Raw genomic sequence first — 24257 nt, 5'->3', positions numbered from 1 at the left:
TGTGGCTCTAGTTCCTGGTCCCTGGTACTAGTGCCAGTGTGTGTGGCTCTAGTTCCTGGTCCCTGGTACTAGTACCAGTGTGGCTCTAGTTCCTAGTCCCTGGTGCTAAAACCAGTGTGTATGGCTCTAGTTCCTGGTCCCTGGTGCTAAAACCAGTGTGGCTCTAGTTCCTGGTTCCTGGTACTAGTACCAGTGTGTGTGGCTCTAGTTCCTGGTCCCTGGTACTAGTGCCAGTGTGTGTGGCTCTAGTTCCTGTTCCCTGGTACTAGTACCATTATGGCTCTAGTTCCTGGTCCCTGGTACTAGTACCAGTGTGGCTCTAGTTCCTAGTCCCTGGTGCTAAACCAGTGTGTATGGCTCTAGTTCCTGGTCCCTAGTGCTAAAACCAGTGTGTGTGGCTCTAGTTCCTGGTCCCTGGTACTAGTACCATTATGGCTCTAGTTCCTGGTCCCTGGTACTAGTACCAGTGTTCCTGGTCCCTGGTACTAGTACCAGTGTTCCTGGTCCCTGGTACTACTACCAGTGTGTACTTGTGGTACCTTGTACTAGTAACAGTGTGTGTTTAGCTCCAGTTCCTGGTCCCTGGTACTAGTACCACTATGTATAGCTCTAGTTCCAGGTCCCTGGTACTAGTACCAGGGTGTGGCTCTAGTTCCTGGTCCCTGGTACTATTACCAATGTATGTGTAGCTCTAGTTCCTGGTCCCTGGTACTAGTTCCAGCGTGTGGCTCTAGTTCCTGGTCCGTGGCACTAGTACCAGTGTGTGTGTGGCTCTAGTTCCTGGTCCCTGGTACTAGTACCCATGTGTATGGCTCTAGTTCCTGGTACTAGTACCAGTGTGTGTGTGGCTCTAATTTCTGGTCCCTGGTACTAGACCCAGTATGCGTGTGGCTCTAGTTCCTTATCCCTGGCACTAGTATCAGTGTGTGTGTCTAGTTCCTGGTCCCTGTTACTAGTACCAGTGTGTGTAGCTCTAGCTCCTGGTCCCTGGTACTGGTATCAGTGTGTGTCTCTAGTTCCTGGTCCCTGTTACTAGTACCAGCCTGTGGCTCTAGTTCCTCGTCCCTTGTACTTGTACCACTGTGTATAGCTCTAGTTCCTGGTCCCTGGTACTAGTACCAGCCTGTGGCTCTAGTTCCTGGTCCCTAGTACTAGAACCAATGTATGTGTGGCTTTAGTTACTGGTCCCTGGTATTAGTACCAATGTGTGTGGCTCTAGTTCTTGGTCCCTGGTACTAGTACCAGCCTGTGGCTCTAGTTCCTGGTCCCTGGTACTAGTACCAATGTATGTGTTTCTTTAGTCCCTGGTCCCTGGTACTAGTACCAATGTGTGTGGCACTAGTTCTTGATCCCTGGTACTAGTACCAATGTGTGTGGTTCTAGTTCCTAGTCCCTGATACTAGTACGTGTGTATGGCTCTAGTTCCTGGTCCCTGGTACTAGTACCAGTGTGTATGGCTCTAGTTCCTGGTCCGTGGTACTAGTACCAGTGTGTGTGTGGCTTCAGTTCCTGGTCCCTGGTACTAGTACCAGTGTATATGTGTGGCTCTAGTTCCTGGTCCTTGGTCCTATACAAGTACCAGTGTGTGTGTGGCTCTAGTTCCTGGTCGCTGGTATTAGTACCAGTGTGTGTGGCTCTAGTTCCTGGTCGTTGGTCCTATACAAGTACCAGTGTGTGTGTGGCTCTAGTTCCTGGTCGCTGGTATTAGTACCAGTGTGTGTGTGGCTCTAGTTCCTGGTCGTTGGTCCTACACAAGTACCAGTGTGTGTGTGGCTTTAGTTCCTGGTCCTTGGTCCTATACAAGTACCAGTGTACTCACCTATTTGTACTCACCTATTTGTGGTTGCAGGGGTCGAGTCACAGCTCCTGGCCCCGCCTCTTCGCTGATTGCTACTAGGTCCTCTCTCTCCCTGCCCCATGAGCTCTATCATACCTCGCCTTAAAACTATGTATGGTTCCTGCCTCCACTACATCCCTTTCTAGGCTATTCCATGGCCTGACTACTCTATGACTGAAGAAATACTTCCTAACATCCCTTTGATTCATCTGAGTCTTCAACTTCCAATTGTGACCTCTTGTGTCTGTGTCCCATCTTTGGAACATCCCGTCTTTGTCCACCTTGTTTATTCCGTGCAGTATTTTATATGTCGTTATCATGTCTCCCCTGACCCTCCTGTCCTCCAGTGTCGTCAGGCCGATTTCCCTCAACCTTTCTTCGTAAGACAATCCCCGTAGCTCTGGGACTAGTCTTATTGCAAACCTTTGCACTTTCTCTAATTTCTTGACGTGCTTGACTAGGTGTGGATTCCAAACTGGTGCTGCATACTCCAGTATGGGCCTGACGTAGATGGTATACAGAGTCTTAAACGAATCCTTACTGAGGTATCGGAACGCTATCCGTAGGTTTGCCAGGCGCCCGTATGCTGCAGCAGTTATCTGATTGATGTGTGCCTCAGGAGATATGCTCGGTGTTATACTCACCCCCAGATCTTTTTCCTTGAGTGAGGTTTGCAGTCTTTGGCCATCTAAGCTATATTGTGTCTGCGGTCTTCTTTGCCCTTCCCCAATCTTCATGACTTTGCATTTGGCAGGGTTAAACTCAAGGAGCCAGTTGCTGGACCAGGCTTGTAGCCTGTCCAGGTCTCTTTGTAGTCCTGCCTGATCCTCGTCCGATTTTATTCTTCTCATTAACTTCGCATCATCTGCAAACAAGGACACTTCTGAGTCTATCCCTTCCGTTATGTCGTTCACGTATACCAAGAACAGAACAGGTCCTAGGACTGACCCCTGTGGAACCCCGCTTGTCACAGGCGCCCACTCTGACACCTCGTCAGTGTGTGTGTGGCTCTAGTTCCTGGTCGTTGGTCCTATACAAGTACCAGTGTGTGTGTGGCTTTAGTTCCTGGTCCTTGGTCCTATACAAGTACCAGTGTGTGTATGGCTCTAGTTCCTGGTCGTTGGTCCTATACAAGTACCAGTGTGTGTGTGGCTCTAGTTCCTGGTCCTTGGTCCTATACAAGTATCTGTGTGTGGCTCTAGTTCCTGGTCCTTGGTCCTATACAAGTGCCAGTGTGTGTGTGGCTCTAGTTCCTGGTCCTTTATCCTATACAAGTATCAGTGTGTGTGTGGCTCTAGTTCCTGGTCCTTGGTCCTATACAAGTACCAGTGTGTGTGTGCCTCTAGTTCCTGGTCCCTGGTACTAACTCTACACTTCCTCCTCAGTGCCAGTGTCTTGCTCAATGGCGCCACAGATTACAAGATCTTCAAGTCCCAGGAACTGGAGCTCAACTTCTACCGTAAGTATATACCCTGGATATTCCCTGTTTATACCCTGTAAATACCTTGTATATACCCTGTACTACTGATGACAGCGTCAGTGTTGGTAAGTCTGAGCACTGGGCAGCACTCCAGCACTGGGCAGCACTCCAGCACTGGGCAGCACTCCAGCACTGGGCAGCACTCCAGCACTGGGCAGCACTAGCACTGGGCAGCACTCTAGCACTGGGCAGCACTCTAGCACTGGGCAGCACTCCAGCACTGGGCAGCACTCCAGCACTGGGCAGCACTCTAGCACTGGGCAGCACTCCAGCACTGGGCAGCACTAGCACTGGGCAGCACTCCAGCACTGGGCAGCACTCTAGCACTGAGCAGCACTAGCACCGGGCAGCACTCTAGCACTGGGCAGCACTCTAGCACTGGGCAGCACTCCACTGGGCAGCACTCCAGCACTGGGCAGCACTCCAGCACTGGGCAGCACTCTAGCACTGGGCAGCACTCCAGCACTGGGCAGCACTCTAGCACTGGGCAGCACTCCAGCACTCCAGCAATGGGCAGCACTCCAGCACTGGGCAGCACTTCAGCGCTGGGCAGCATTCTAGCACTGGGCAGCACTCCAGCACTGGGCAGCACTCTAGCACTGGGCAGCACTCTAGCACTGGGCACCACTCCAGCACTGGGCAGAACTCCAGCACTGGGAAGCACTCTAGCACTGGGCAGCACTCTAGCACTGGCCAGAACTCCAGCACTGGGCAGCACTCTAGCACTGGGCAGCACTCTAGCACTGGGCAGCACTCCAGCACTGGGCAGCACTCCAGCACTGGGCAGCACTCCAGTACTGGGCAGCACTTCAGCGCTGGGCAGCACTCTAGCACTGGGCAGCACTCCAGCACTGGGCAGCACTCTAGCAATGGGCAGCACTCTAGCACTGGGCAGCACTCTAGCACTCTAGCACTGGGCAGCACTCTAGCACTGGGCAGCACTAGCACTGGGCAGCACTCCAGCATTGGTCAGCAGTCTAGCACTGGGCAGCACTAGCACTGGGCAGCACTCCAGCACTGGGCAGCACTCCATCACTGGGCAGCTCTTTAGCACTGGGCAGCACTCTAGCACTGGGCAGCACTCCAGCACTGGGCAGCACTCCAGCATTGGTTAGCAGTCTAGCACTGGGCAGCACTCCAGCACTGGGCAGCACTCTAGCACTGGGCAGCACTCCAGCACTGGGCAGCACTCTAGCAATGGGCAGCACTCTAGCACTGGGCAGCACTCCAGCACTGGGCAGCACTCTAGCACTGGGCAGCACTCTAGCACTGGGCAGCACTCCAGCACTGGGCAGCACTCTAGCACTGGGCAGCACTCCAGCACTGGGCAGCACTCTAGCACTGGGCAGCACTCTAGCACTGGGCAGCACTAGCACTGGGCAGCACTCCAGCACTGGGCAGCGCTCTAGCAGTGGGCAGCACTCCAGCACTGGGCAGCACTCTAGCACTGGGCACTCCAGCACTGGGCAGCACTCCAGCACTGGGCAGCACTCTAGCACTTGGCAGCACTCTAGCACTGGGCACTCCAGCACTGGGCAGCACTCTAGCACTGGGCAGCACTCTAGCACTGGGCAGCACTCCAGCACTGGGCAGCACTCCAGCACTGGGCAGCACTAGCCCTGGGCAGCACTCTAGCACTGGGCAGCACTAGCACTGGGCAGCACTCTAGCACTGGGCAGCACTCCAGCACTGGGCTGCACTCTAGCACTCTAGCACTGGGCAGCACTCCAGCACTGGGCAGCACTCCAGCACTCGGCAGCACTCTAGCACTGGGCAGCACTCCAGCACTGGGCTGCACTCCAGCACTGGGCAGCACTCCAGCACTGGGCTGCACTCCAGCACTGGGCAGCACTCCAGCACTGGGCAGCACTCCAGCACTGGGCAGCACTCCAGCACTCGGCAGCACTCTAGCACTGGGCAGCACTCCAGCACTGGGCTGCACTCCAGCACTGGGCAGCACTCCAGCACTCGGCAGCACTCTAGCACTGGGCAGCACTCCAGCACTGGGCAGCACTCTAGCACTGGCAGCACTCTAGCACTGGGCTACGCTCTAGCACTGGGCAGCACTCCAGCACTGACCAGCACTCACCACTGACCAACACTCCAGCACTGACCAGCACTCCAGCACTGACCAGCACTGACTAGCACTCCAGCAGTGACCAGCACTGACCAGCACTCCATCAATGACCAGCACTCCAGCACTCACCAGCACTCCACTGACCAGCAATGACCAGCACTGACCAGCACTCCAGCACTGACCAGCACTGACCAGCACTCCACTGACCAGCACTGACCAGCGCTCCAGCACTCCAGCACTGACCAGCACTGACCAGCACTGACCAGCACTCCAGCACTGACCAGCACTGACCAGCACTCCAGCACTGACCAGTACTGACCATCACTGACCAGCACTCCACTGACCAGCACTGACCAGCACTCCAGCACTGACCAGCACTGACCAGCACTCCAGCACTGACCAGCACTCCAGCAATGACCAGCACTGACCAGCACTGACCAGCACTCCAGCACTGACCACCACTGACCAGCACTCCTGCACTGACCACCACTGACCAACACTGACCAGCACTGACCAGCACTGACCAGCACTGACCAACACTGACCAGCACTGACCAACACTGACCAACACTGACCAACACTGACCAGCACTGACCAGCACTGACCAACACTGACCAGCACTGACCAACACTGACCAGCACTGACCAACACTGACCAGCACTGACCAGTACTCCAGCACTGACCAGCACTGACCAACATTGACCAACACTGACCAACACTGACCAACACTGACCAGCACTGACCAACACTGACCAACACTGACCAACACTGACCAGCACTGACCAACATTGACCAACACTGACCAGCACTCCAGCACTGACCAACACTGACCAGCACTGACCAGCACTGACCAACACTGACCAACACTGACCAGCACTGACCAGCACTGACCAACACTGACCAACACTGACCAGCACTGACCAACACTGACCAACACTGACCAACACTGACCAACACTGACCAGCACTGACCAGCACTGACCAACACTGACCAACACTGACCAGCACTGACCAACACTGACCAGCACTGACCAACACTGACCAACACTGACCAACACTGGACCAGCACTGACCAGCACTGACCAACACTGACCAACACTGACCAGCACTGACCAACACTGACCAACACTGACCAGCACTGACCAACACTGACCAACACTGACCAACACTGACCAGCACTGACCAGCACTGACCAACACTGACCAACACTGACCAACACTGACCAACACTGACCAACACTGACCAACACTGACCAACACTGACCAACACTGACCAGCACTGACCAACACTGACCAACACTGACCAACACTGACCAACACTGACCAGCACTGACCAGCACTGACCAGCACTGACCAACACTGACCAACACTGACCAGCACTGACCAGCACTGACCAACACTGACCAACACTGACCAGCACTGACCAGCACTGACCAACACTGACCAACACTGACCAGCACTGACCAGCACTGACCAACACTGACCAACACTGACCAACACTGACCAGCACTGACCAGCACTGACCAACACTGACCAACACTGACCAGCACTGACCAACACTGACCAACACTGACCAGCACTGACCAGTACTCCAGCACTGACCAGCACTGACCAACATTGACCAACACTGACCAGCACTCCAGCACTGACCAACACTGACCAGCACTGACCAGCACTGACCAGCACTGACCAACACTGACCAACACTGACCAGCACTGACCAGCACTGACCAACACTGACCAACACTGACCAACACTGACCAACACTGACCAACACTGACCAACACTGACCAGCACTGACCAGCACTGACCAGCACTGACCAACACTGACCAACACTGACCAACACTGACCAACACTGACCAACACTGACCAACACTGACCAACACTGACCAGCACTGACCAACACTGACCAGCACTGACCAGCACTGACCAGCACTGACCAACACTGACCAGCACTGACCAGCACTGACCAACACTGACCAACACTGACCAACACTGACCAACACTGACCAGCACTGACCAACACTGACCAACACTGACCAGCACTGACCAACACTGACCAGCACTGACCAACACTGACCAACACTGACCAACACTGACCAACACTGACCAACACTCTTGGGTCATAAGGTAGTGGGAAAGAGGCACCCAAATTTGCAAAAGTTTTGCTGGTATAGTAGACTTTCTTACCAGTGACACTTACCTGTGTCACTTACCTGTGTCACTTACCAGTAACACTTACCTGTGTCACTTACCAGTAACACTTACCTGTGTCACTTACCTGTGTCACTATATACTCTTGCACTACCGTCCACAGGATGGATATACTCTTGCACTACCGTCCACAGGATGGATATACTCTTGCATACCCTCCACAGGATGGATATACTCTTGTGCTACCCTCCACAGGATGGATATACTCTTGCACTACCCTCCACAGGATGGATATACTCTTGCATACCGTCCACAGGATGGATATACTCTTGCACTACCGTCCACAGGATGGATATACTCTTGCACTACCGTCCACAGGATGGATATACTCTTGCACTACCGTCCACAGGATGGATATACTCTTGTGCTACCGTCCACAGGATGGATATGCTCTTGTGCTACCGTCCACAGGATGGATATACTCTTGCACTACCGTCCACAGGATGGATATACTCTTGCACTACCGTCCACAGGATGGATATATTCTTGCACTACCCTCAACAGGATGGATATATTCTTGCACTACCGTCCAAATGATGGATATATTCTTGCACCGTCCACAGGATGGATATACTCTTGTGCTACCGTCCACAGGATGGATATACTCTTGTACTACCGTCCACAGGATGGATATACTCTTGCTACCCTCCACAGGATGGATATACTCTTGCACTACCGTCCACAGGATGGATATACTCTTGCACTACCGTCCACAGGATGGATATACTCTTGCACTACCGTCCACAGGATGGATATGCTCTTGTTCTGCCGTCCACAGGATGGATATACTCTTGCACTACCCTCCACAGGATGGATATACTCTTGCACTACCGTCCACAGGATGGATATACTCTTGTGCTACCGTCCACAGGATGGATATACTCTTGCACTACCCTACCGTCCACAGGATGGATATGTTCTTGTGCTACCGTCCACAGGATGGATATACTCTTGCACTACCGTCCACAGGATGGATATACTCTTGCACTACCGTCCACAGGATGGATATACTCTTGCACTACCGTCCACAGGATGGATATACTCTTGCACTACCGTCCACAGGATGGATATGTTCTTGTGCTACCGTCCACAGGATGGATATACTCTTGCACTACCGTCCACAGGATGGATATACTCTTGCACTACCGTCCACAGGATGGATATACTCTTGCACTACCGTCCACAGGATGGACCATACTGAAATACCGGCCGGGAAGGGACTTGAGCTAGAGTTCGTCACGGCCACGCTAGCTGGAGATTCGTCTGTAAAATCTTGCATTTGTGGTCACAGTGGTGGCCTTTGCTAACCTTCCTATGGTGTAGAAATATACCTAGTTGGATGAATCTTATTGAAGCTAGCTGGCCCAGTGGCTAACGCGATGGTCTGGTGTTTTGAGACTCTGATAGCGGGTTCAAACCCCACCCATGGTATGGTTTAACTTGTATATACATTACATTGCCTGCAAAGACAATGTGCTGGTCAACTCTCTTTCCAGAGTGTAATTTGTAAAATTAGTCAAATTAGAGGGGACACTTGCTCGCGTTCACAAGTGTCTTAACGTACGCTAGCTCTACTGTCTACTGTTTCTTGAACCTATGCTAACTCTACTGTCTACTGTTTCTTGAACCTACACTAGCCCTACTGTCTACTGTTTCTTGAACCTACGCTAGCCCTACTGTCTACTGTTTCTTGAACCTACGCTAGCCCTACTGTCTACTGTTTCTTGAACCTACGCTAGCCCTGTCTACTGTTTCTTGAACCTATGCTAGCCCTACTGTCTACTGTTTCGCTCTGGCTTGACACTCCCTTTGGATTGAACACTACCTAATGAGTTCAATGGTTGAGAGGAACAGCGGTTCCATTAGTAATTCGTGCCATGGTGGCACACTTAGGCCCTAAGGATGCCTAGTCCTGGCTAGAGCTCTTTCGGGGTGGGGGTGTGGCATGGTGTATGTTGCATTTTATTTGGCACAGGTCACAGGCCCATGTAAGCATGGCCTCTTGATCAGCGGATCAGGTGCTCAGGGTATAGCAAGTAGGGGCCCCATCGTTACGATAGTACCTTACCTGGAGTTTATCTGGAGAGAGTTCTGGGGGTCAACGCCCCCACGGCCCGGTCTGTGACCAGGCCTCATGGTGGATCAGGACCTGATCAACCAGTCTGTTACCTTGGTGCAACCAGAAAATCACAAGGAAGCAGCTGAAGTTGTGAAACGATGTGGTACACAAGTGAATCATCCCTGGCAGTTGTGATGAATGGTTTGAAAAACCGACAAGTTGAAGATTGAGACACTTATGCAGCATATGGGAATCTTTATTCAGGAAACGTTTCGCCACACAGTGGCTTCATCAGTCCAATACAAAGAGGAAGGCGTAATGAGAGGAAGAGAATGAGGTAATCAGTCCCTCAACCTGGAGTCGATGTGTTCAGTCCATCAATCTACAAGATTGATGGACTGAACACATCGCCTCCAGGTTGAGGGACTGATTACTTAACTCCTTCTTTATTTACAGTTTCTGCTTTGTATTGGACTGATGAAGCCACTGTGTGGCGAAACGTTTCCTGAATAAAGATTCCCATATGCTGCATAAGTGTCTCAATCTTCATCCCTGGCAGATTTACCTCCCAGTCTGGTCATAATGGGTCTCACAGTGTCTCTTGCCTGCATGAAATAAATGGTATAAAATACCGACACAATGGCAATATAAACACAAATGCAGTATAATGTGATCCTTTATTGACTACGTTTCGCCCACACAGTGGGCTTTTTCAAGTCACAAACAGAACTACCTGGGGTGGAAGGAACGCGAGTATTTATAGTCCGGCTGAGGTCAGGTGAAGAATGCTGCATCTGATGATGTACCGAGTGGGGTTATAGAGTCTAAAAACTTGGGTAGCTTGGAAAGGAGATTGGACAAGTTTGTGAGCAGACCTTCTACAGTGTTCTTATGTGGGATAGCTATTTCTTGGCCAGCTATAAGAAGCACTGTGAAGGTCTGCTCACAAACTTAGTCCACAAACTTGTCTCCTTTCCAAGCTACCCAAGTTTTTAGACTCTATAACCCCACTCGGTACATCATCAGATGCAGCATTCTTCACCTGACCTCAGCATTCTGAACCGGACTATAAATACTCGCGTTCCTTCCACCCCAGGTAGTTCTGTTTGTGACTTGAAAAAGCCCACTGTGTGGGCGAAACGTAGTCAATAAAGGATCACATTATACTGCATTTGTGTTTATATTATTCTAACCTATCTTAGGCTATTCTAACTTACATTTGTGCTTTCTATCCTATTTTAGCCTATTCTAACCTAGATAACCCTATTCTAATCTAGATTAGCCAATTCTTACCAAGATTAGTCTATTCTAACCTATTTTAGCCTATTTTAACCTATTTTAGCCTATTCTAACCTAGACTAGTAAATTCTAACCTAGACTAGTAAATTCTAACCTAGATTAGTAAATTCTAACCTAGATTAGTAAATTCTAACCTAGATTAGTGAATTCTAACCTAGATTAGTAAATTCTAACCTAGATTAGTAAATTCTAACCTAGATTAGTGAATTCTAACCTAGATTAGTAAATTCTAACCTAGATTAGTAAATTCTAACCTAGATTAGTAAATTCTAACCTAGATTAGTAAATTCTAACCTAGATTAGTAAATTCTAACCTAGATTAGTGAATTCTAACCTAGATTAGTAAATTCTAACCTAGATTAGTAAATTCTAACCTAGATTAGTAAATTCTAACCTAGATTAGTAAATTCTAACCTAGATTAGTAAATTCTAACCTAGATTAGTAAATTCTAACCTAGATTAGTAAATTCTAACCTAGATTAGTAAATTCTAACCTAGATTTGTGAATTCTAACCTAGATTAGTAAATTCTAACCTAGATTAGTAAATTCTAACCTAGATTAGTAAATTCTAACCTAGATTAGTAAATTCTAACCTAGATTAGTAAATTCTAACCTAGATTAGTAAATTCTAACCCAGATGTATGTATTATAACCCAGATGTATGTATTCTAACCCAGATGTATGTATTCTAACCCAGATGTATGTATTCTAACCTGTCTTAGCCTATTCCGAGCCTAGTCTGAGGTAATGCTACAGCAGCCTACTTTGTGTGCCCGTAGGCCTACCTGGGCCTAGGCTTCAGCAAGGACGTCTCCCGGCTGGTGAACACTGACCTCAGTGTCTGCTACATCAATGACAATTATACTGTGCAGGTTGAACACTATCTACTGCATGATGCTGCAGCCAACCCTCAACTCCAGCACCAGGTGAGTTCTATTTGAACCCTCTAGCTTCTATTTGAACCCCCCTAGCTTCTATTTGAACCCCCCTAGCTTCTATTTGAACCCACTACTTTACAGGCCGGAAAAGAATAACAGAGCGGCTAAAAGAGGTCAATATATCTGAAATGCGCAGGGAGACACTGGTCAGAGAAATAGCAAGCATCGAACTTAAGCTAAAAGAATCTTATAGGAGTCAGGAATCGAGGGAAGAACTAAAAGCCATAAATGAAATCGAAAGAAACCCAAAGTATTTCTTCTCCTATGCCAAATCAAAATCGAGAACAACGTCCAGTATTGGGCCCCTACTTAAACAAGATGGGTCCTACACAGATGACAGCAAGGAAATGAGTGAGCTACTCAGGTTCCAATATGACTCAGTTTTTAGCAAGCCGCTAACCAGACTGAGAGTCGAAGATCAAAATGAATTTTTTATGAGAGAGCCACAAAATTTGATTGACACAAGCCTATCCGATGTTATCCTGACGCCAAATGACTTCGAACAGGCGATAAATGACATGCCCATGCACTCTGCCCCAGGGCCAGACTCATGGAACTCTGTGTTCATCAAGAACTGCAAGAAGCCCCTATCACGAGCCTTTTCCATCCTATGGAGAGGGAGCATGGACACGGGGGTCGTCCCACAGTTACTAAAAACAACAGACATAGCCCCACTCCACAAAGGGGGCAGTAAAGCAACAGCAAAGAACTACAGACCAATAGCACTAACATCCCATATCATAAAAATCTTTGAAAGGGTCCTAAGAAGCAAAGATCACCACCCATCTAGAAACCCATCACATACAAGAAGTCTCTGAATGTATTTTTAGTAAGGTGTGTATCGTATTAAGTAGTAGTAATCTGGGTTAAGTATAATTGGAAGTGTTCATTGATCTTGAACACTTGTGTCTTATGATCTATTTTAGACTTCTGACTTTATAGTAAATATTTACTCTTGCATAAGCTATAAGGGGAAGATAAGCGAGGAATTCTTGTGTTGTGAGTCTTACACGAGATATCATCACTGGCAAACATGGCAACTGTCATAGAGGAACCTATTTCTGCAGGTGATGGAAATGATGACAGCTTCCAGACCTTTAAAAGTAAACAAAAGAGAAAAAGTGAGAAAGGGCTAGAGCGTCGACGTAGTCAGACTCACTTGACTCGTACACAATGTGATACTAAACGTCCTTGGTGCACAGAGGCTGCAAGAAGTCTTTCTTCAAAGGAAGAATGTGTTAAGCTGAACTTCCCTGACAACACCCCGCTGCCTGCTAAGTGTGCATGGCTAATGGAAGCTGTAAACAAGCATCCTAACTCAAGGATCCAATTTAGGAAAAACACACACAACTTTGTGTTTGTGGAACAGAATAAAGAGCTGATCAATGATCTACTTAGTACACCTTATGGGGATATTAAGCTGCTCTGACCTCAATCAGACACTCACCACTTTAAAAAATGGGTCAGTATCATAATCTTTGGATACCCTCTCTGCATGGACCCATCCCATCTGACTCTAAGTGAGCATATCATCAAGCCTAAAAGACTTAAAGGAAAATCCCAAATTATTGCCAGTTGGGTGGGTCCTGTGCCCCTCCCCCGGAATATCTGGGTGCATGGTTTACGTTTCCTAAACATGGAAGTGTACCTACCCCCTAAACGTAGGTGTTACAAATGCCAGCACTATGGCCATGTTGCAGTAGACTGTGGAATACTACATTCTTGGTGTGGTAAGTGTGCTGGGAAACATTCCACTAGAGAATGCACAGTAGGCCCTGACAGCCAAAAATTTAAGTGTATTAACTGTAAAGAAGTTGGGGTTACAGTTTCCCACAAGGACTGCAGTCAGAACCCAAACAACCTTCGATGTAAACCTGATAACAGTCCTTTAATGGTAACTGAGGATGAGGCCATCCAGTCTACCACAGCCAGATCTGAGACTGAACCTCTGCAAAGTGTGCAAGAACCCCACCTCACTGCAAAGGATTCTGGTGATACCAGAATGCCATCACACACACCAGCTGTGGAGGAGCTAGCCATCCCTGCTAGCACATATGGAACTACTGGTCTGCCACTACAGATACCTATGGCTACACCTGAATATGGGGATGAGTTTGTCATTTCTCCCAATACACACAACTACAACAGTCAGACGGACACCACACAGGTAACCTCCCTGGAAATTGGAGATGAGTCAGATGCACAGGACCTACCTGCAATGAATGATGAAACAGAGAACACTAATGTAACCATGGTACCTGTTAAGGTGATAGGTGTTAAAGAAAGCACTAACCCAGAAGTGCCATCCTCCGGAGAGGCATTGGATTCGCCTGACCTTCCTCATATTATAACAAATTTCCAGAAAAAAATTGAGCATCTTGAACAGATCCTGACAAGTTTAATAAATATATGTAATCAGGATGATGCTCTTGAGCATGGTGATGATGTCAAAAGTGCAGCAATCTCCGTTCAGCTTCCAGCAATTTGTGAGAAAGAAGCCCATAACTCTTGCCTTCAAAACTTGCCTTGGAACTGGCTGCCAATATGCCGAAAAATGCTTAAAAATAAAGGTCCTGAAGATAAAGACGTACAAACTATGCTATTTGCTCTTAAGTGTCTGCACACTGTAGTCAAAGCATAATAGTTTTACCATCTTATGAGCAAGAGATTGTAATAACTCACTACAATGGATACATTACAAATCTTTTCATGGAACATTGCTTCCATCAGGAAGCGGTTGCCTGACTTACATCATATTAGTGCAACCAAGAATATTGATGTCATCTGTTTGCAGGAATGTAGATTGAAAGATGGAGCACCTCCACCAAACTTGCCTGGATATGCAGCTTATAACCTAAGGTCAACCAACTGTTGTGTGATGTATGTCAGAAAGAACTTGCCACATTCACTCCTTTCCTTGCAGAGTCGAGTTAACATGCAGTATCATGGTGTCAAAGTATATGCAGGCGATTTTTCCATAAACATTTTTAATCTCTATGCCCCAGCGAACCAGCTTCGACCTGATGCTTTACCAGATCGCATCAATAGTGAACCTACCATCATTCTTGGAGATTTTAATGCCAGACATAAGAATATTGGTGGGTCTATAACAAACACCAATGGAACTAAACTAGTGAAATTGCTAAATGAGCATGATAATGTTCGAATTGTGGGCACTACTGAGCCTACTCACATATATGGTGGCATACTAGATCTGTGTCTTGGATTTAATACATCATATACGATGCATGACTCTGTCATAGTTGATGATCTTCTATCTGATCACTTCCCAAGACTAACAACTGTCAATCTTGATCACATCTCCAGCAATCAAGGAGCTAAATACAGAAGGAGGAAACTTATTCTCAAACCAGAACACAGAGACAACTTTATTAACCACTTGGATCAATGGTATAAGAATTACGAGCCCATTGGCACACAAAAATTTAATGATGATTTAATTACCACTATTGAGAGTGTTCTCACAGATCAAGTGGGCAGGAATAGGAAACAAAGACCCTCCACTATAAATAACAATAAAAACCAATGTAAATACTATAATGATCCACAGCTGCGCAATCTAACACATGCAGCTAGGAGGATTGGTAAAGCATACCGTGAATGTAGAACCCCAGACCTGCTCAGAACGTTCCAAGCTGCACTAACAAATGCAAGGAATAGAAAGGAAGAACTTAGGCAACAGGAATGGGAACAGTTTGTTAGTGGATTAAATAGGTCCACCCCTTTGAGTTTGGCTTGGAAAGGTATAAATAAAATAACCAGGAAAAAGACTGGCAATGTTGCTCATCCCTTTCCTCTTGAAAAAGCAAATGACCTCATAAATGACTGGTCCAAAACATCCAGGCATGAAAGCCTTCCATCTCATATTAGAAAAAAATTAGAGAGTACTTCTGAAGAAATGTTGAAACTGATTAATTTTATGAGCCAAAATATTGATGAGAGTGATTGCCTCTTTACCGAGTATGAATTAGATAATGCATTAACTAAAGGTCGATCAACTGCTCCTGGAGAGGATGGTATAACCTATGATATTCTCAGAACTCTAAGGCACGTGCCTGATAACCCTTTGTTGGCACTGTATAATCTCAGTTACATTGAGGGCGTTCTTCCTACTTCCTGGACCAATAGTCTCATTGTGCCTATCCCTAAGCCCCAACAGCCTGATACATTTAGGCCGATCTCCTTAACTAGTTGTCTTTGTAAAACTTTTGAAAGAATGATGCTTAACAGACTGTACTACAGAATCAGACATCAACTTTCCCCCTACCTCTATGGGTTCATGAAAGGTAAAAGTGTGCAGAACTGTATTTCCACCTTTCTCACTGCACACACCTCTACTAGTTTTACCACTTTTCTTGATCTAAAATCTGCATTTGATATTGCGAACAGAACCGTTATACTACATGAACTAGCCAAAATGAATATTGGTGGTAGCTTACTCTGCTGGATAATAGGATACCTGTCAAATAGAGTATCCTCTGTCCTTTACCAAGGCTTCAGAAGTGATTCTAAAGAAATGTCTTTAGGTACACCGCAGGGAGGAGTTCTTAGTCCCATGCTATTTAATATTCTGATTAATGCTCTCCTAAATGCTCTACCTGCCTCACCTAAACATATAGCTATAAGCTATGCTGATGATATCATGATCCATACAACAGGGCATAAGAAGATGAATACCATTCTTAATGAAGTTCAAGCAATTTGTAATCGACTAGGCCTCATAATATCTTCCTCTAAAACAAAGATATTAACAAGCAAACGACATCCCCCACCCATCTATTTGCAGGGTGAAATCATTAGCTACGTTAAAACTTACAGATATCTTGGTGTAGATGTACCCTTTAACAAATCCACTATACCACAACTAAACAAGAAATGCAAAGCTAGGCTAAATGCTCTCAAAGCTGTTGCTGGCTACAACCCCAACTATGCTGCTAATGTTGCTGGCTACAACCCCAACTATGGTGCTAATGTTGCTGGCTACAACCCCAACTATGCTGCTAATGTTGCTGGCTACAACCCCAACTATGCTGCTAATGTTGCTGGCTACAACCCCAACTATGCTGCTAATGTTGCTGGCTACAACCCCAACTATGCTGCTAATGTTGCTGGCTACAACCCCAACTATGGTGCTAATGTGAGAATCGTGAGAATGATGTACATAGCCTATGTTAGGTCCTTAATTGATTATGCTGCTCCCATGTTGATATTAGCTAGAGAAAGTTCTCTCCAACCCTTGGAGTTAATGCAAAATGAAGCTCTCAGGTTACAAGTACTGACTGATGTAGTGGCCAGGCTTAGTCTTGGTTACAAGTACTGACTGATGTTGTAGTGGCCAGGCTTAGTCTTGGTTACAAGTACTGACTGATGTTGTAGTGGCCAGGCTTAGGCTTGGTTACAAGTACTGACTGATGTTGTAGTGGCCAGGCTTAGGCTTGGTTACAAGTACTGACTGATGTTGTAGTAGCCAGGCTTAGGCTTGGTTACAAGTACTGACTGATGTTGTAGTAGCCAGGCTTAGGCTTGGTTACAAGTACTGACTGATGTTGTAGTGGCCAGGCTTAGGCTTGGTTACAAGTACTTCTGGCAGTTTGGGAGACACACAGATGATGATCAAACTAAATGCAAATTATGTGACAGGCATATGGTCACTATCTTGAACACTATGTGCTTAATTGTCCACTTATTGAGGAATACAGAGACAGACAGTATAATAACCTATGTGACATGTCAAGATATCTTATTAATGAAAATAAGATACCAGACATTAAGCAAATTTCCTAATTTACTTGCAACAGATAAGTGAACTGATATGTAGATATAAATCCATATGTATCCCTGTTAACCCGTTGGGGCCTAGTTCCTAGGCCTTTTGTGTATCCATATGCTCTCGCGCTACCGTCCACAGGATGGATATGGGGTGCACAATAAACTAGCCACTTCGGTGGCAAAATCTAATCTGTCTGTCTCAACTATTGGATCACTACGACAAGGTCCTAAATGCACTAGAAGACAAAAATAATGCAGATGTAATATATACAGACTTTGCAAAAGCCTTCGACAAGTGTGACCATGGCGTAATAGCGCACAAAATGCGTGCTAAAGGAATAACAGGAAAAGTCGGTCGATGGATCTATAATTTCCTCACTAACAGAACACAGAGAGTAGTCGTCAACAGAGTAAAGTCCGAGGCAGCTACGGTGAAAAGCTCTGTTCCACAAGGCACAGTACTCGCTCCAATCTTGTTCCTCATCCTCATATCCGACATAGACAAGGATGTCAGCCACAGCACCGTGTCTTCCTTTGCAGATGACACCCGAATCTGCATGACAGTGTCTTCCATTGCAGACACTGCAAGGCTCCAGGCGGACATCAACCAAATCTTTCAGTGGGCTGCAGAAAACAATATGAAGTTCAACGATGAGAAATTTCAATTACTCCGATATGGTAAACACGAGGAAATTAAATCTTCATCAGAGTACAAAACAAATTCTGGCCACAAAATAGAGTGAAACACCAACGTCAAAGACCTGGGAGTGATCATGTCGGAGGATCTCACCTTCAAGGACCATAACATTGCATCAATCGCATCTGCTAGAAAAATGACAGGATGGATAATGAGAACCTTCAAAACTAGGGAGGCCAAGCCCATGATGACACTCCTCAGGTCACTTGTTCTATCTAGGCTGGAATATTGCTGCACACTAACAGCACCTTTCAAGGCAGGTGAAATTGCCGACCTAGAAAATGTACAGAGAACTTTCACGGCGCGCATAACGGAGATAAAACACCTCAATTACTGGGAGCGTTTGAAGTTTCTAAACCTGTATTCCCTGGAACGCAGGCGGGAGAGATACATGATTATATACACCTGGAAAATCCTAGAGGGACTAGTACCGAACTTGCACACGAAAATCACTCAAAACGAAAGCAAAAGACTTGGCAGACGATGCACCATCCCCCCAATGAAAAGCAGGGGTGTCACTAGCACGTTAAGAGACCATACAATAAGTCTCAGGGGCCCGAGACTGTTCAACTGCCTCCCAGCATACATAAGAGGGATTACCAACAGACCCCTGACAGTCTTCAAGCTGGCGCTGGACAAGCACCTAAAGTCGGTTCCTGACCAGCCGGGCTGTGGCTCGTACGTTGGTTTGCTTGCAGCCAGCAGTAACAGCCTGGTTGATCAGGCTCTGACCCACCAGGAGGCCTGGTCACAGACCGGGCCACGGGGGCGTTGACCCCCGGAACTCTCTCCAGGTAAACTAAGTTCTGTTTGAACCCCCTAGGTTCTATTTGAACCTGCTAAGTTCTATTTGAACCTTCTAGGTTCTATTTGAACCCTCTAGGTTCTATTTGAACCTAGGTTCTATTTGAGCCTTCTAGGTTCTATTTGAACCTGCTGGGTTCTATTTGACCCCTCTAGGTTCTATTTGAACCTGCTAGGTTCTGTTTGAACCATCTAAGTTCTATTTGAACCTCGGTTCTATTTGAACCTCTTAGCTTCTATTTGAACCTGCTAAGTTCTATTTGAACCTGCTAAGTTCTGTTTGAACCCTCTAGGTTCTATTTGAACCTAGGTTCTATTTGAGCCTTCTAGGTTCTATTTGAACCTGCTGGGTTCTATTTGACCCCTCTAGGTTCTATTGGAACCTGCTAGGTTCTGTTTGAACCATCTAAGTTCTATTTGAACCTCTAGGTTCTATTTGAACCTAGGTTCTATTTGAACCTCTTAGCTTCTATTTGAACCTGCTAAGTTCTATTTGAACCTGCTAAGTTCTGTTTGAACCCTCTAGGTTCTATTTGAACCTAGGTTCTATTTGAGCCTTCTAGGTTCTATTTGAACCTGTTAGGTTCTATTTGACCCCTCTAGGTTCTATTTGAACCTGCTAGGTTCTGTTTGAACCTTCTAAGTTCTATTTGAACCTTCTAGGTTCTATTTGAACCTCTTAGCTTCTATTTGAACCTGCTAAGTTCTATTTGAACCCTCTAGGTTCTATTTGAACCCGCTAGGTTCTATTTGAACCCTCTAGGTTCTCTTTGAACCTGCTTGGTTCTATTTGAACCTGTTAGGCTCTATTTGAACCTGCTAAGTTCTATTTGAACCTCTAGCTTCTATTTGAACCTGCTAAGTTCTATTTGAACCTCTAGCTTCTATTTGAACCTCTAGCTTCTGTTTGAACCTTTAGCTATTTGAACCTCTAGCTTCTATTTGAACCCCCTAGCTTCTATTTGAACCCGCTAAGTTCTATTTGAACCTCTAGGTTCTATTTGAACCTACTTGGTTATATTTAATCTCAAGGCTTATTTGACCTAAATTTAAGCCTATTTGACCTTATTTAAAGCCTATCTGACCTCAATTTAGGCCTATTTGACCTCACAACCTATTTGACACTAGGCCATATTTATATTTAGATTCAAATTAGGTCTATTTGACCAAAATTTTGGCCTCTAGGCCTATTTGACCTTGTTTTGGGATTTTTGCTCTCTAGGCTTATTTGTCCTTAGGCCTATATAACCTCAATTTAGGCCTATATAACCTCAATTTAGGCCTATATAGCCTCGATTTAGGGTTAATTTACTCCATCTATCGAGCCACCATCTATCTATTGACTCACCATCTGTCTATGAAGGAACCATCTATCAGTTGAATCACTTTCTATCTATTGGCTAAACCATCTATTTAGCCACCATTTATCTATCGAGTAATCATCTATCTATCGAGCCACCGTCTACCTATCGAGAAACCATCTATGAACTGTATTATCTATCTATCGAGCAATTCTCTATCAGTAGAGCCACCATTTGACTATATTATCAATCTATCGAGCCACCATCTATCAAACCACCATCTATTTATCAAGCCACCATCAATCTACACCCTATCCATCTATCGCCCTATTATCTACCCCTAGTTATCTAAAGACCCCAGCCTATCTATCGATCCATCTCTCCCGCAGGTTCTAGAGCTGGAGTCCTGGGACCTGGACGGTGACTACTTGTGGTGTACCTTCAGCCGCACTCTAGCTCCTGGGCCCAACAGCACTCTCAACCTTCTAGAACCACACTTCTACTTATACTTCTGGGGAACCAGGAACGGTTCTAGTAAGTTCTAGATCTAAATTAAAGGTTCTAGTAAGTTCTAGATCTAAATTAAAGGTTCTAGTAAGTTCTAGATATAAATTAAAGGTTCTAGTAAGTTCTAGATCTAAATTAAAGGTTCTAGCAAGTTCTAGATCTAAATTAAAGGTTCTAGCAAGTATTATATCTAAATTAAAGGTTCTAGCAGGTTCTAGATCTAAATTAAAGGTTCTAGTAAGTTCTAGATCTAAATTAAAGGTTCTAGTAAGTTCTAGATCTAAATTAAAGGTTCTAGTAAGTTCTAGATCTAAATTAAAGGTTCTAGTAAGTTCTAGATATAAATTAAAGGTTCTAGTAAGTTCTAGATATAAATTAAAGGTTCTAGTAAGTTCTAGATCTAAATTAAAGGTTCTAGTAAGTTCTAGATATAAATTAAAGGTTCTAGTAAGTTCTAGATCTAAATTAAAGGTTCTAGTAAGTTCTAGATCTAAATTAAAGGTTCTAGTAAGTTCTAGATATAAATTAAAGGTTCTAGTAAGTTCTAGATCTAAATTAAAGGTTCTAGCAAGTTCTAGATCTAAATTAAAGGTTCTAGCAAGTATTATATCTAAATTAAAGGTTCTAGCAGGTTCTAGATCTAAATTAAAGGTTCTAGTAAGTTCTAGATCTAAATTAAAGGTTCTAGTAAGTTCTAGATCTAAATTAAAGGTTCTAGTAAGTTCTAGATATAAATTAAAGGTTCTAGTAAGTTCTAGATATAAATTAAAGGTTCTAGTAAGTTCTAGATCTAAATTAAAGGTTCTAGTAAGTTCTAGATATAAATTAAAGGTTCTAGTAAGTTCTAGATCTAAATTAAAGGTTCTAGCAAGTTCTAGATCTAAATTAAAGGTTCTAGCAAGTATTATATCTAAATTAAAGGTTCTAGCAGGTTCTAGATCTAAATTAAAGGTTCTAGTTCTAGATCTAAATTAAAGATTCTAGCAAGTTCTAGATCTAAATTAAAGGTTCTAGTAAGTTCTAGATCTAAATTAAAGGTTCTAGTAAGTTCTAGATCTAAATTAAAGGTTCTAGTAAGTTCTAGATCTAAATTAAAGGTTTTAGTAAGTTCTAGAGCTAAATTAAAGGTTCTAGCAAGTTCTAGATCTAAATTAAAGCCTCTAGTAGCTCTAGATCTAAATTAAAGGTTCTAGTAAGTTCTAGATCTAAATCAAAGCTTCTAGCAGTTCTAGATCTAAAAGGTTCTAGTAATTTCTATATCTAAAAGCTTCTAGTAGGTTCTATATCTAAATTAAAGCTTCTAATAAGTTCTGTATCTATATTAAAGCTTCTAGTAGGTTCTATATCTAAATTAAAGCTTCTAGTAAGTTCTAAAATAAAGGTTCAAGATCTAAAAGGTTCTAGTAAGTTCTAGGTCTAAATAGTCATTTCTAGTTTCTGAAAAATAGTTCTAGGTCTGAAGGAAAGTTTTAATCTCTATAGAAAAGGTTCTAGTAAGTTCAGTGTTTGTAGGGAAGGTTCTAGTGCTTTCTATGTAATATAGGAAATGATCTAGCAGTTTCTAGGTTCTAGAAGAAAGGCCCTAGCAAGTTCAGGGTTCTGTAGAAAAGTTCAAGGACTGAAAGGTTATAGAACTGGGTTCTGTAGCATACTAGTAAGTTCTAGGTTTTGTAGAAAAGGTTCTAGCAAGTTGTAAGTTTGATATGAAAGTTCTAGGACTGAAAGAAAGGTACTAGGAAGTTCTAGGTCTCATGAAAAAGTTCAAGTAAGTTCTAGGTAGAAAAATAAGGTTCTATTAAGCCCTGGGTTCTGAAGGAATGGTTCCTGGACAGAACGAGAGGTTCTAGTAAGTTTTAAGTCTGAGAAAAGGTTCTAGTAAGTTCTATGACAGAATGAGCCGTTCTGGCAAGTTCTAGGTCTGAAGATGTTCTAGGTTCTGGAGGAAAGGTTCTAGTAAGGTCTGTGATTGAATAAAAAGGTTCTAGAAACTTCCTAGGCTTAAGGGGTTCTAGCAAGTTCTAAGACTGTTGGAAGGGTCTAGTAACATTCGTGGCTTAAAGAAATGTTCTAATCACTTAAGTTCTCATAGAACTTTGGAAATGAAGGAAAGGTTCTAGTTTTTTCTAGGACTGAAGAAAAGGTTCTAGTAAGTTCTGGTTCTGAAGGAAAAGTTCTAGCATGTTCTAGGACTAAAAAGGTTCTAGTCTGTTCCAGTCCTGAAAGAATGGTTCTAGTCTGTTCTTGGGCTGAAGGAAAGGTTCTAGTAAGTTCTAATTTTGAAAGAAAGGTTCTAGCATGTTCTAGGACTGAAGGAAAGGTTCTAGTCTGTTCTAGAACCGAATCAAAAGATTCCAGACTTAAAAAAGGTGTTCTAATAAGCTCTAGGACTGAATCCAAAGGTTCTAGGCTTAAGGAATGGTTCTAGCAAGCTCTAGGACTGAATCCAAAGGTTCTAGGCCTAAGGAATGGTTCTAGCAAGCTCTAGGACTGAATCCAAAGGTTCTAGGCTTAAGTTATGGTTCTAGCAAGCTCTAGGACTGAATCCAAAGGTTCTAGGCTTAAGTAATGGTTCTAGCAAGCTCTAGGACTGAATCCAAAGGTTCTAGGCTTAAGTAATGGTTCTAGCAAGCTCTAGGACTGAATCCAAAGGTTCTAGGCTTAAGTAATGGTTCTAGCAAGCTCTAGGACTGAATCCAAAGGTTCTAGGCTTAAGTAATGGTTCTAGCAAGCTTTAGGACTGAATCCAAAGGTTCTAGGCTTAAGGAATGGTTCTAGCAAGCTCTAGGACTGAATCCAAAGGTTCTAACACATACTTCCTCTCAGTTTTTACACAGGAGGATACCAGCGATATTCCAGTAATGATAAATTATGTAGAACAGGACGATAATAAACTGTGCACGATTAGGGTCACAAGTGACATGGTCCTTAGGCAAATAGATAAATTAAAACCTAACAAATCCCCAGGCCCTGATTAACTGTATGCAAGGGTTCTAAAGGAATGTAAAGAGGAGCTTAGCACACCTTTGGCTAATCTTTTCAACATATCACTACAAACTGGCATGGTGCCAGATAAGTGGAAAATGGCAAATGTGATACCTATTTTCAAAGCAGGTGACAGGTCCTTAGCTTCGAACTATAGACCAATAAGCCTAACCTCCATAGTGGGAAAATTTATGGAATCAATAATTGCCGAGGCAGTTCGTAGCCATCTTGAAAAGCATAAATTAATCAACGAATCTCAGCATGGTTTTACAAA

General features: G+C 44.9%; 1 protein-coding gene across 1 annotated transcript in view; it reads left to right on the top strand.

Annotated features, from left to right (window-relative positions):
* The window catches only part of LOC128702548 (uncharacterized), a 49106-nt gene that overhangs the window by 18760 nt on the left and 6089 nt on the right, over positions 1-24257 (top strand). The window contains exons 3-8 of the mRNA XM_070080987.1: positions 3223-3296; positions 3582-4208; positions 4309-4728; positions 4893-5341; positions 11744-11890; positions 20884-21028. Of these exons, the coding sequence (XP_069937088.1) occupies positions 3223-3296; positions 3582-4208; positions 4309-4728; positions 4893-5341; positions 11744-11890; positions 20884-21028 (1862 nt within the window). The remainder of the gene's footprint in view (positions 1-3222; positions 3297-3581; positions 4209-4308; positions 4729-4892; positions 5342-11743; positions 11891-20883; positions 21029-24257) is intronic.

Source organism: Cherax quadricarinatus, unplaced genomic scaffold (assembly GCF_038502225.1).
Source record: "Cherax quadricarinatus isolate ZL_2023a unplaced genomic scaffold, ASM3850222v1 Contig1415, whole genome shotgun sequence".
NCBI lineage: Eukaryota > Metazoa > Arthropoda > Malacostraca > Decapoda > Parastacidae > Cherax > Cherax quadricarinatus.
Note: the sequence above shows the minus strand (reverse complement) of the source record. Positions and strands in the feature narration are given on the sequence as shown.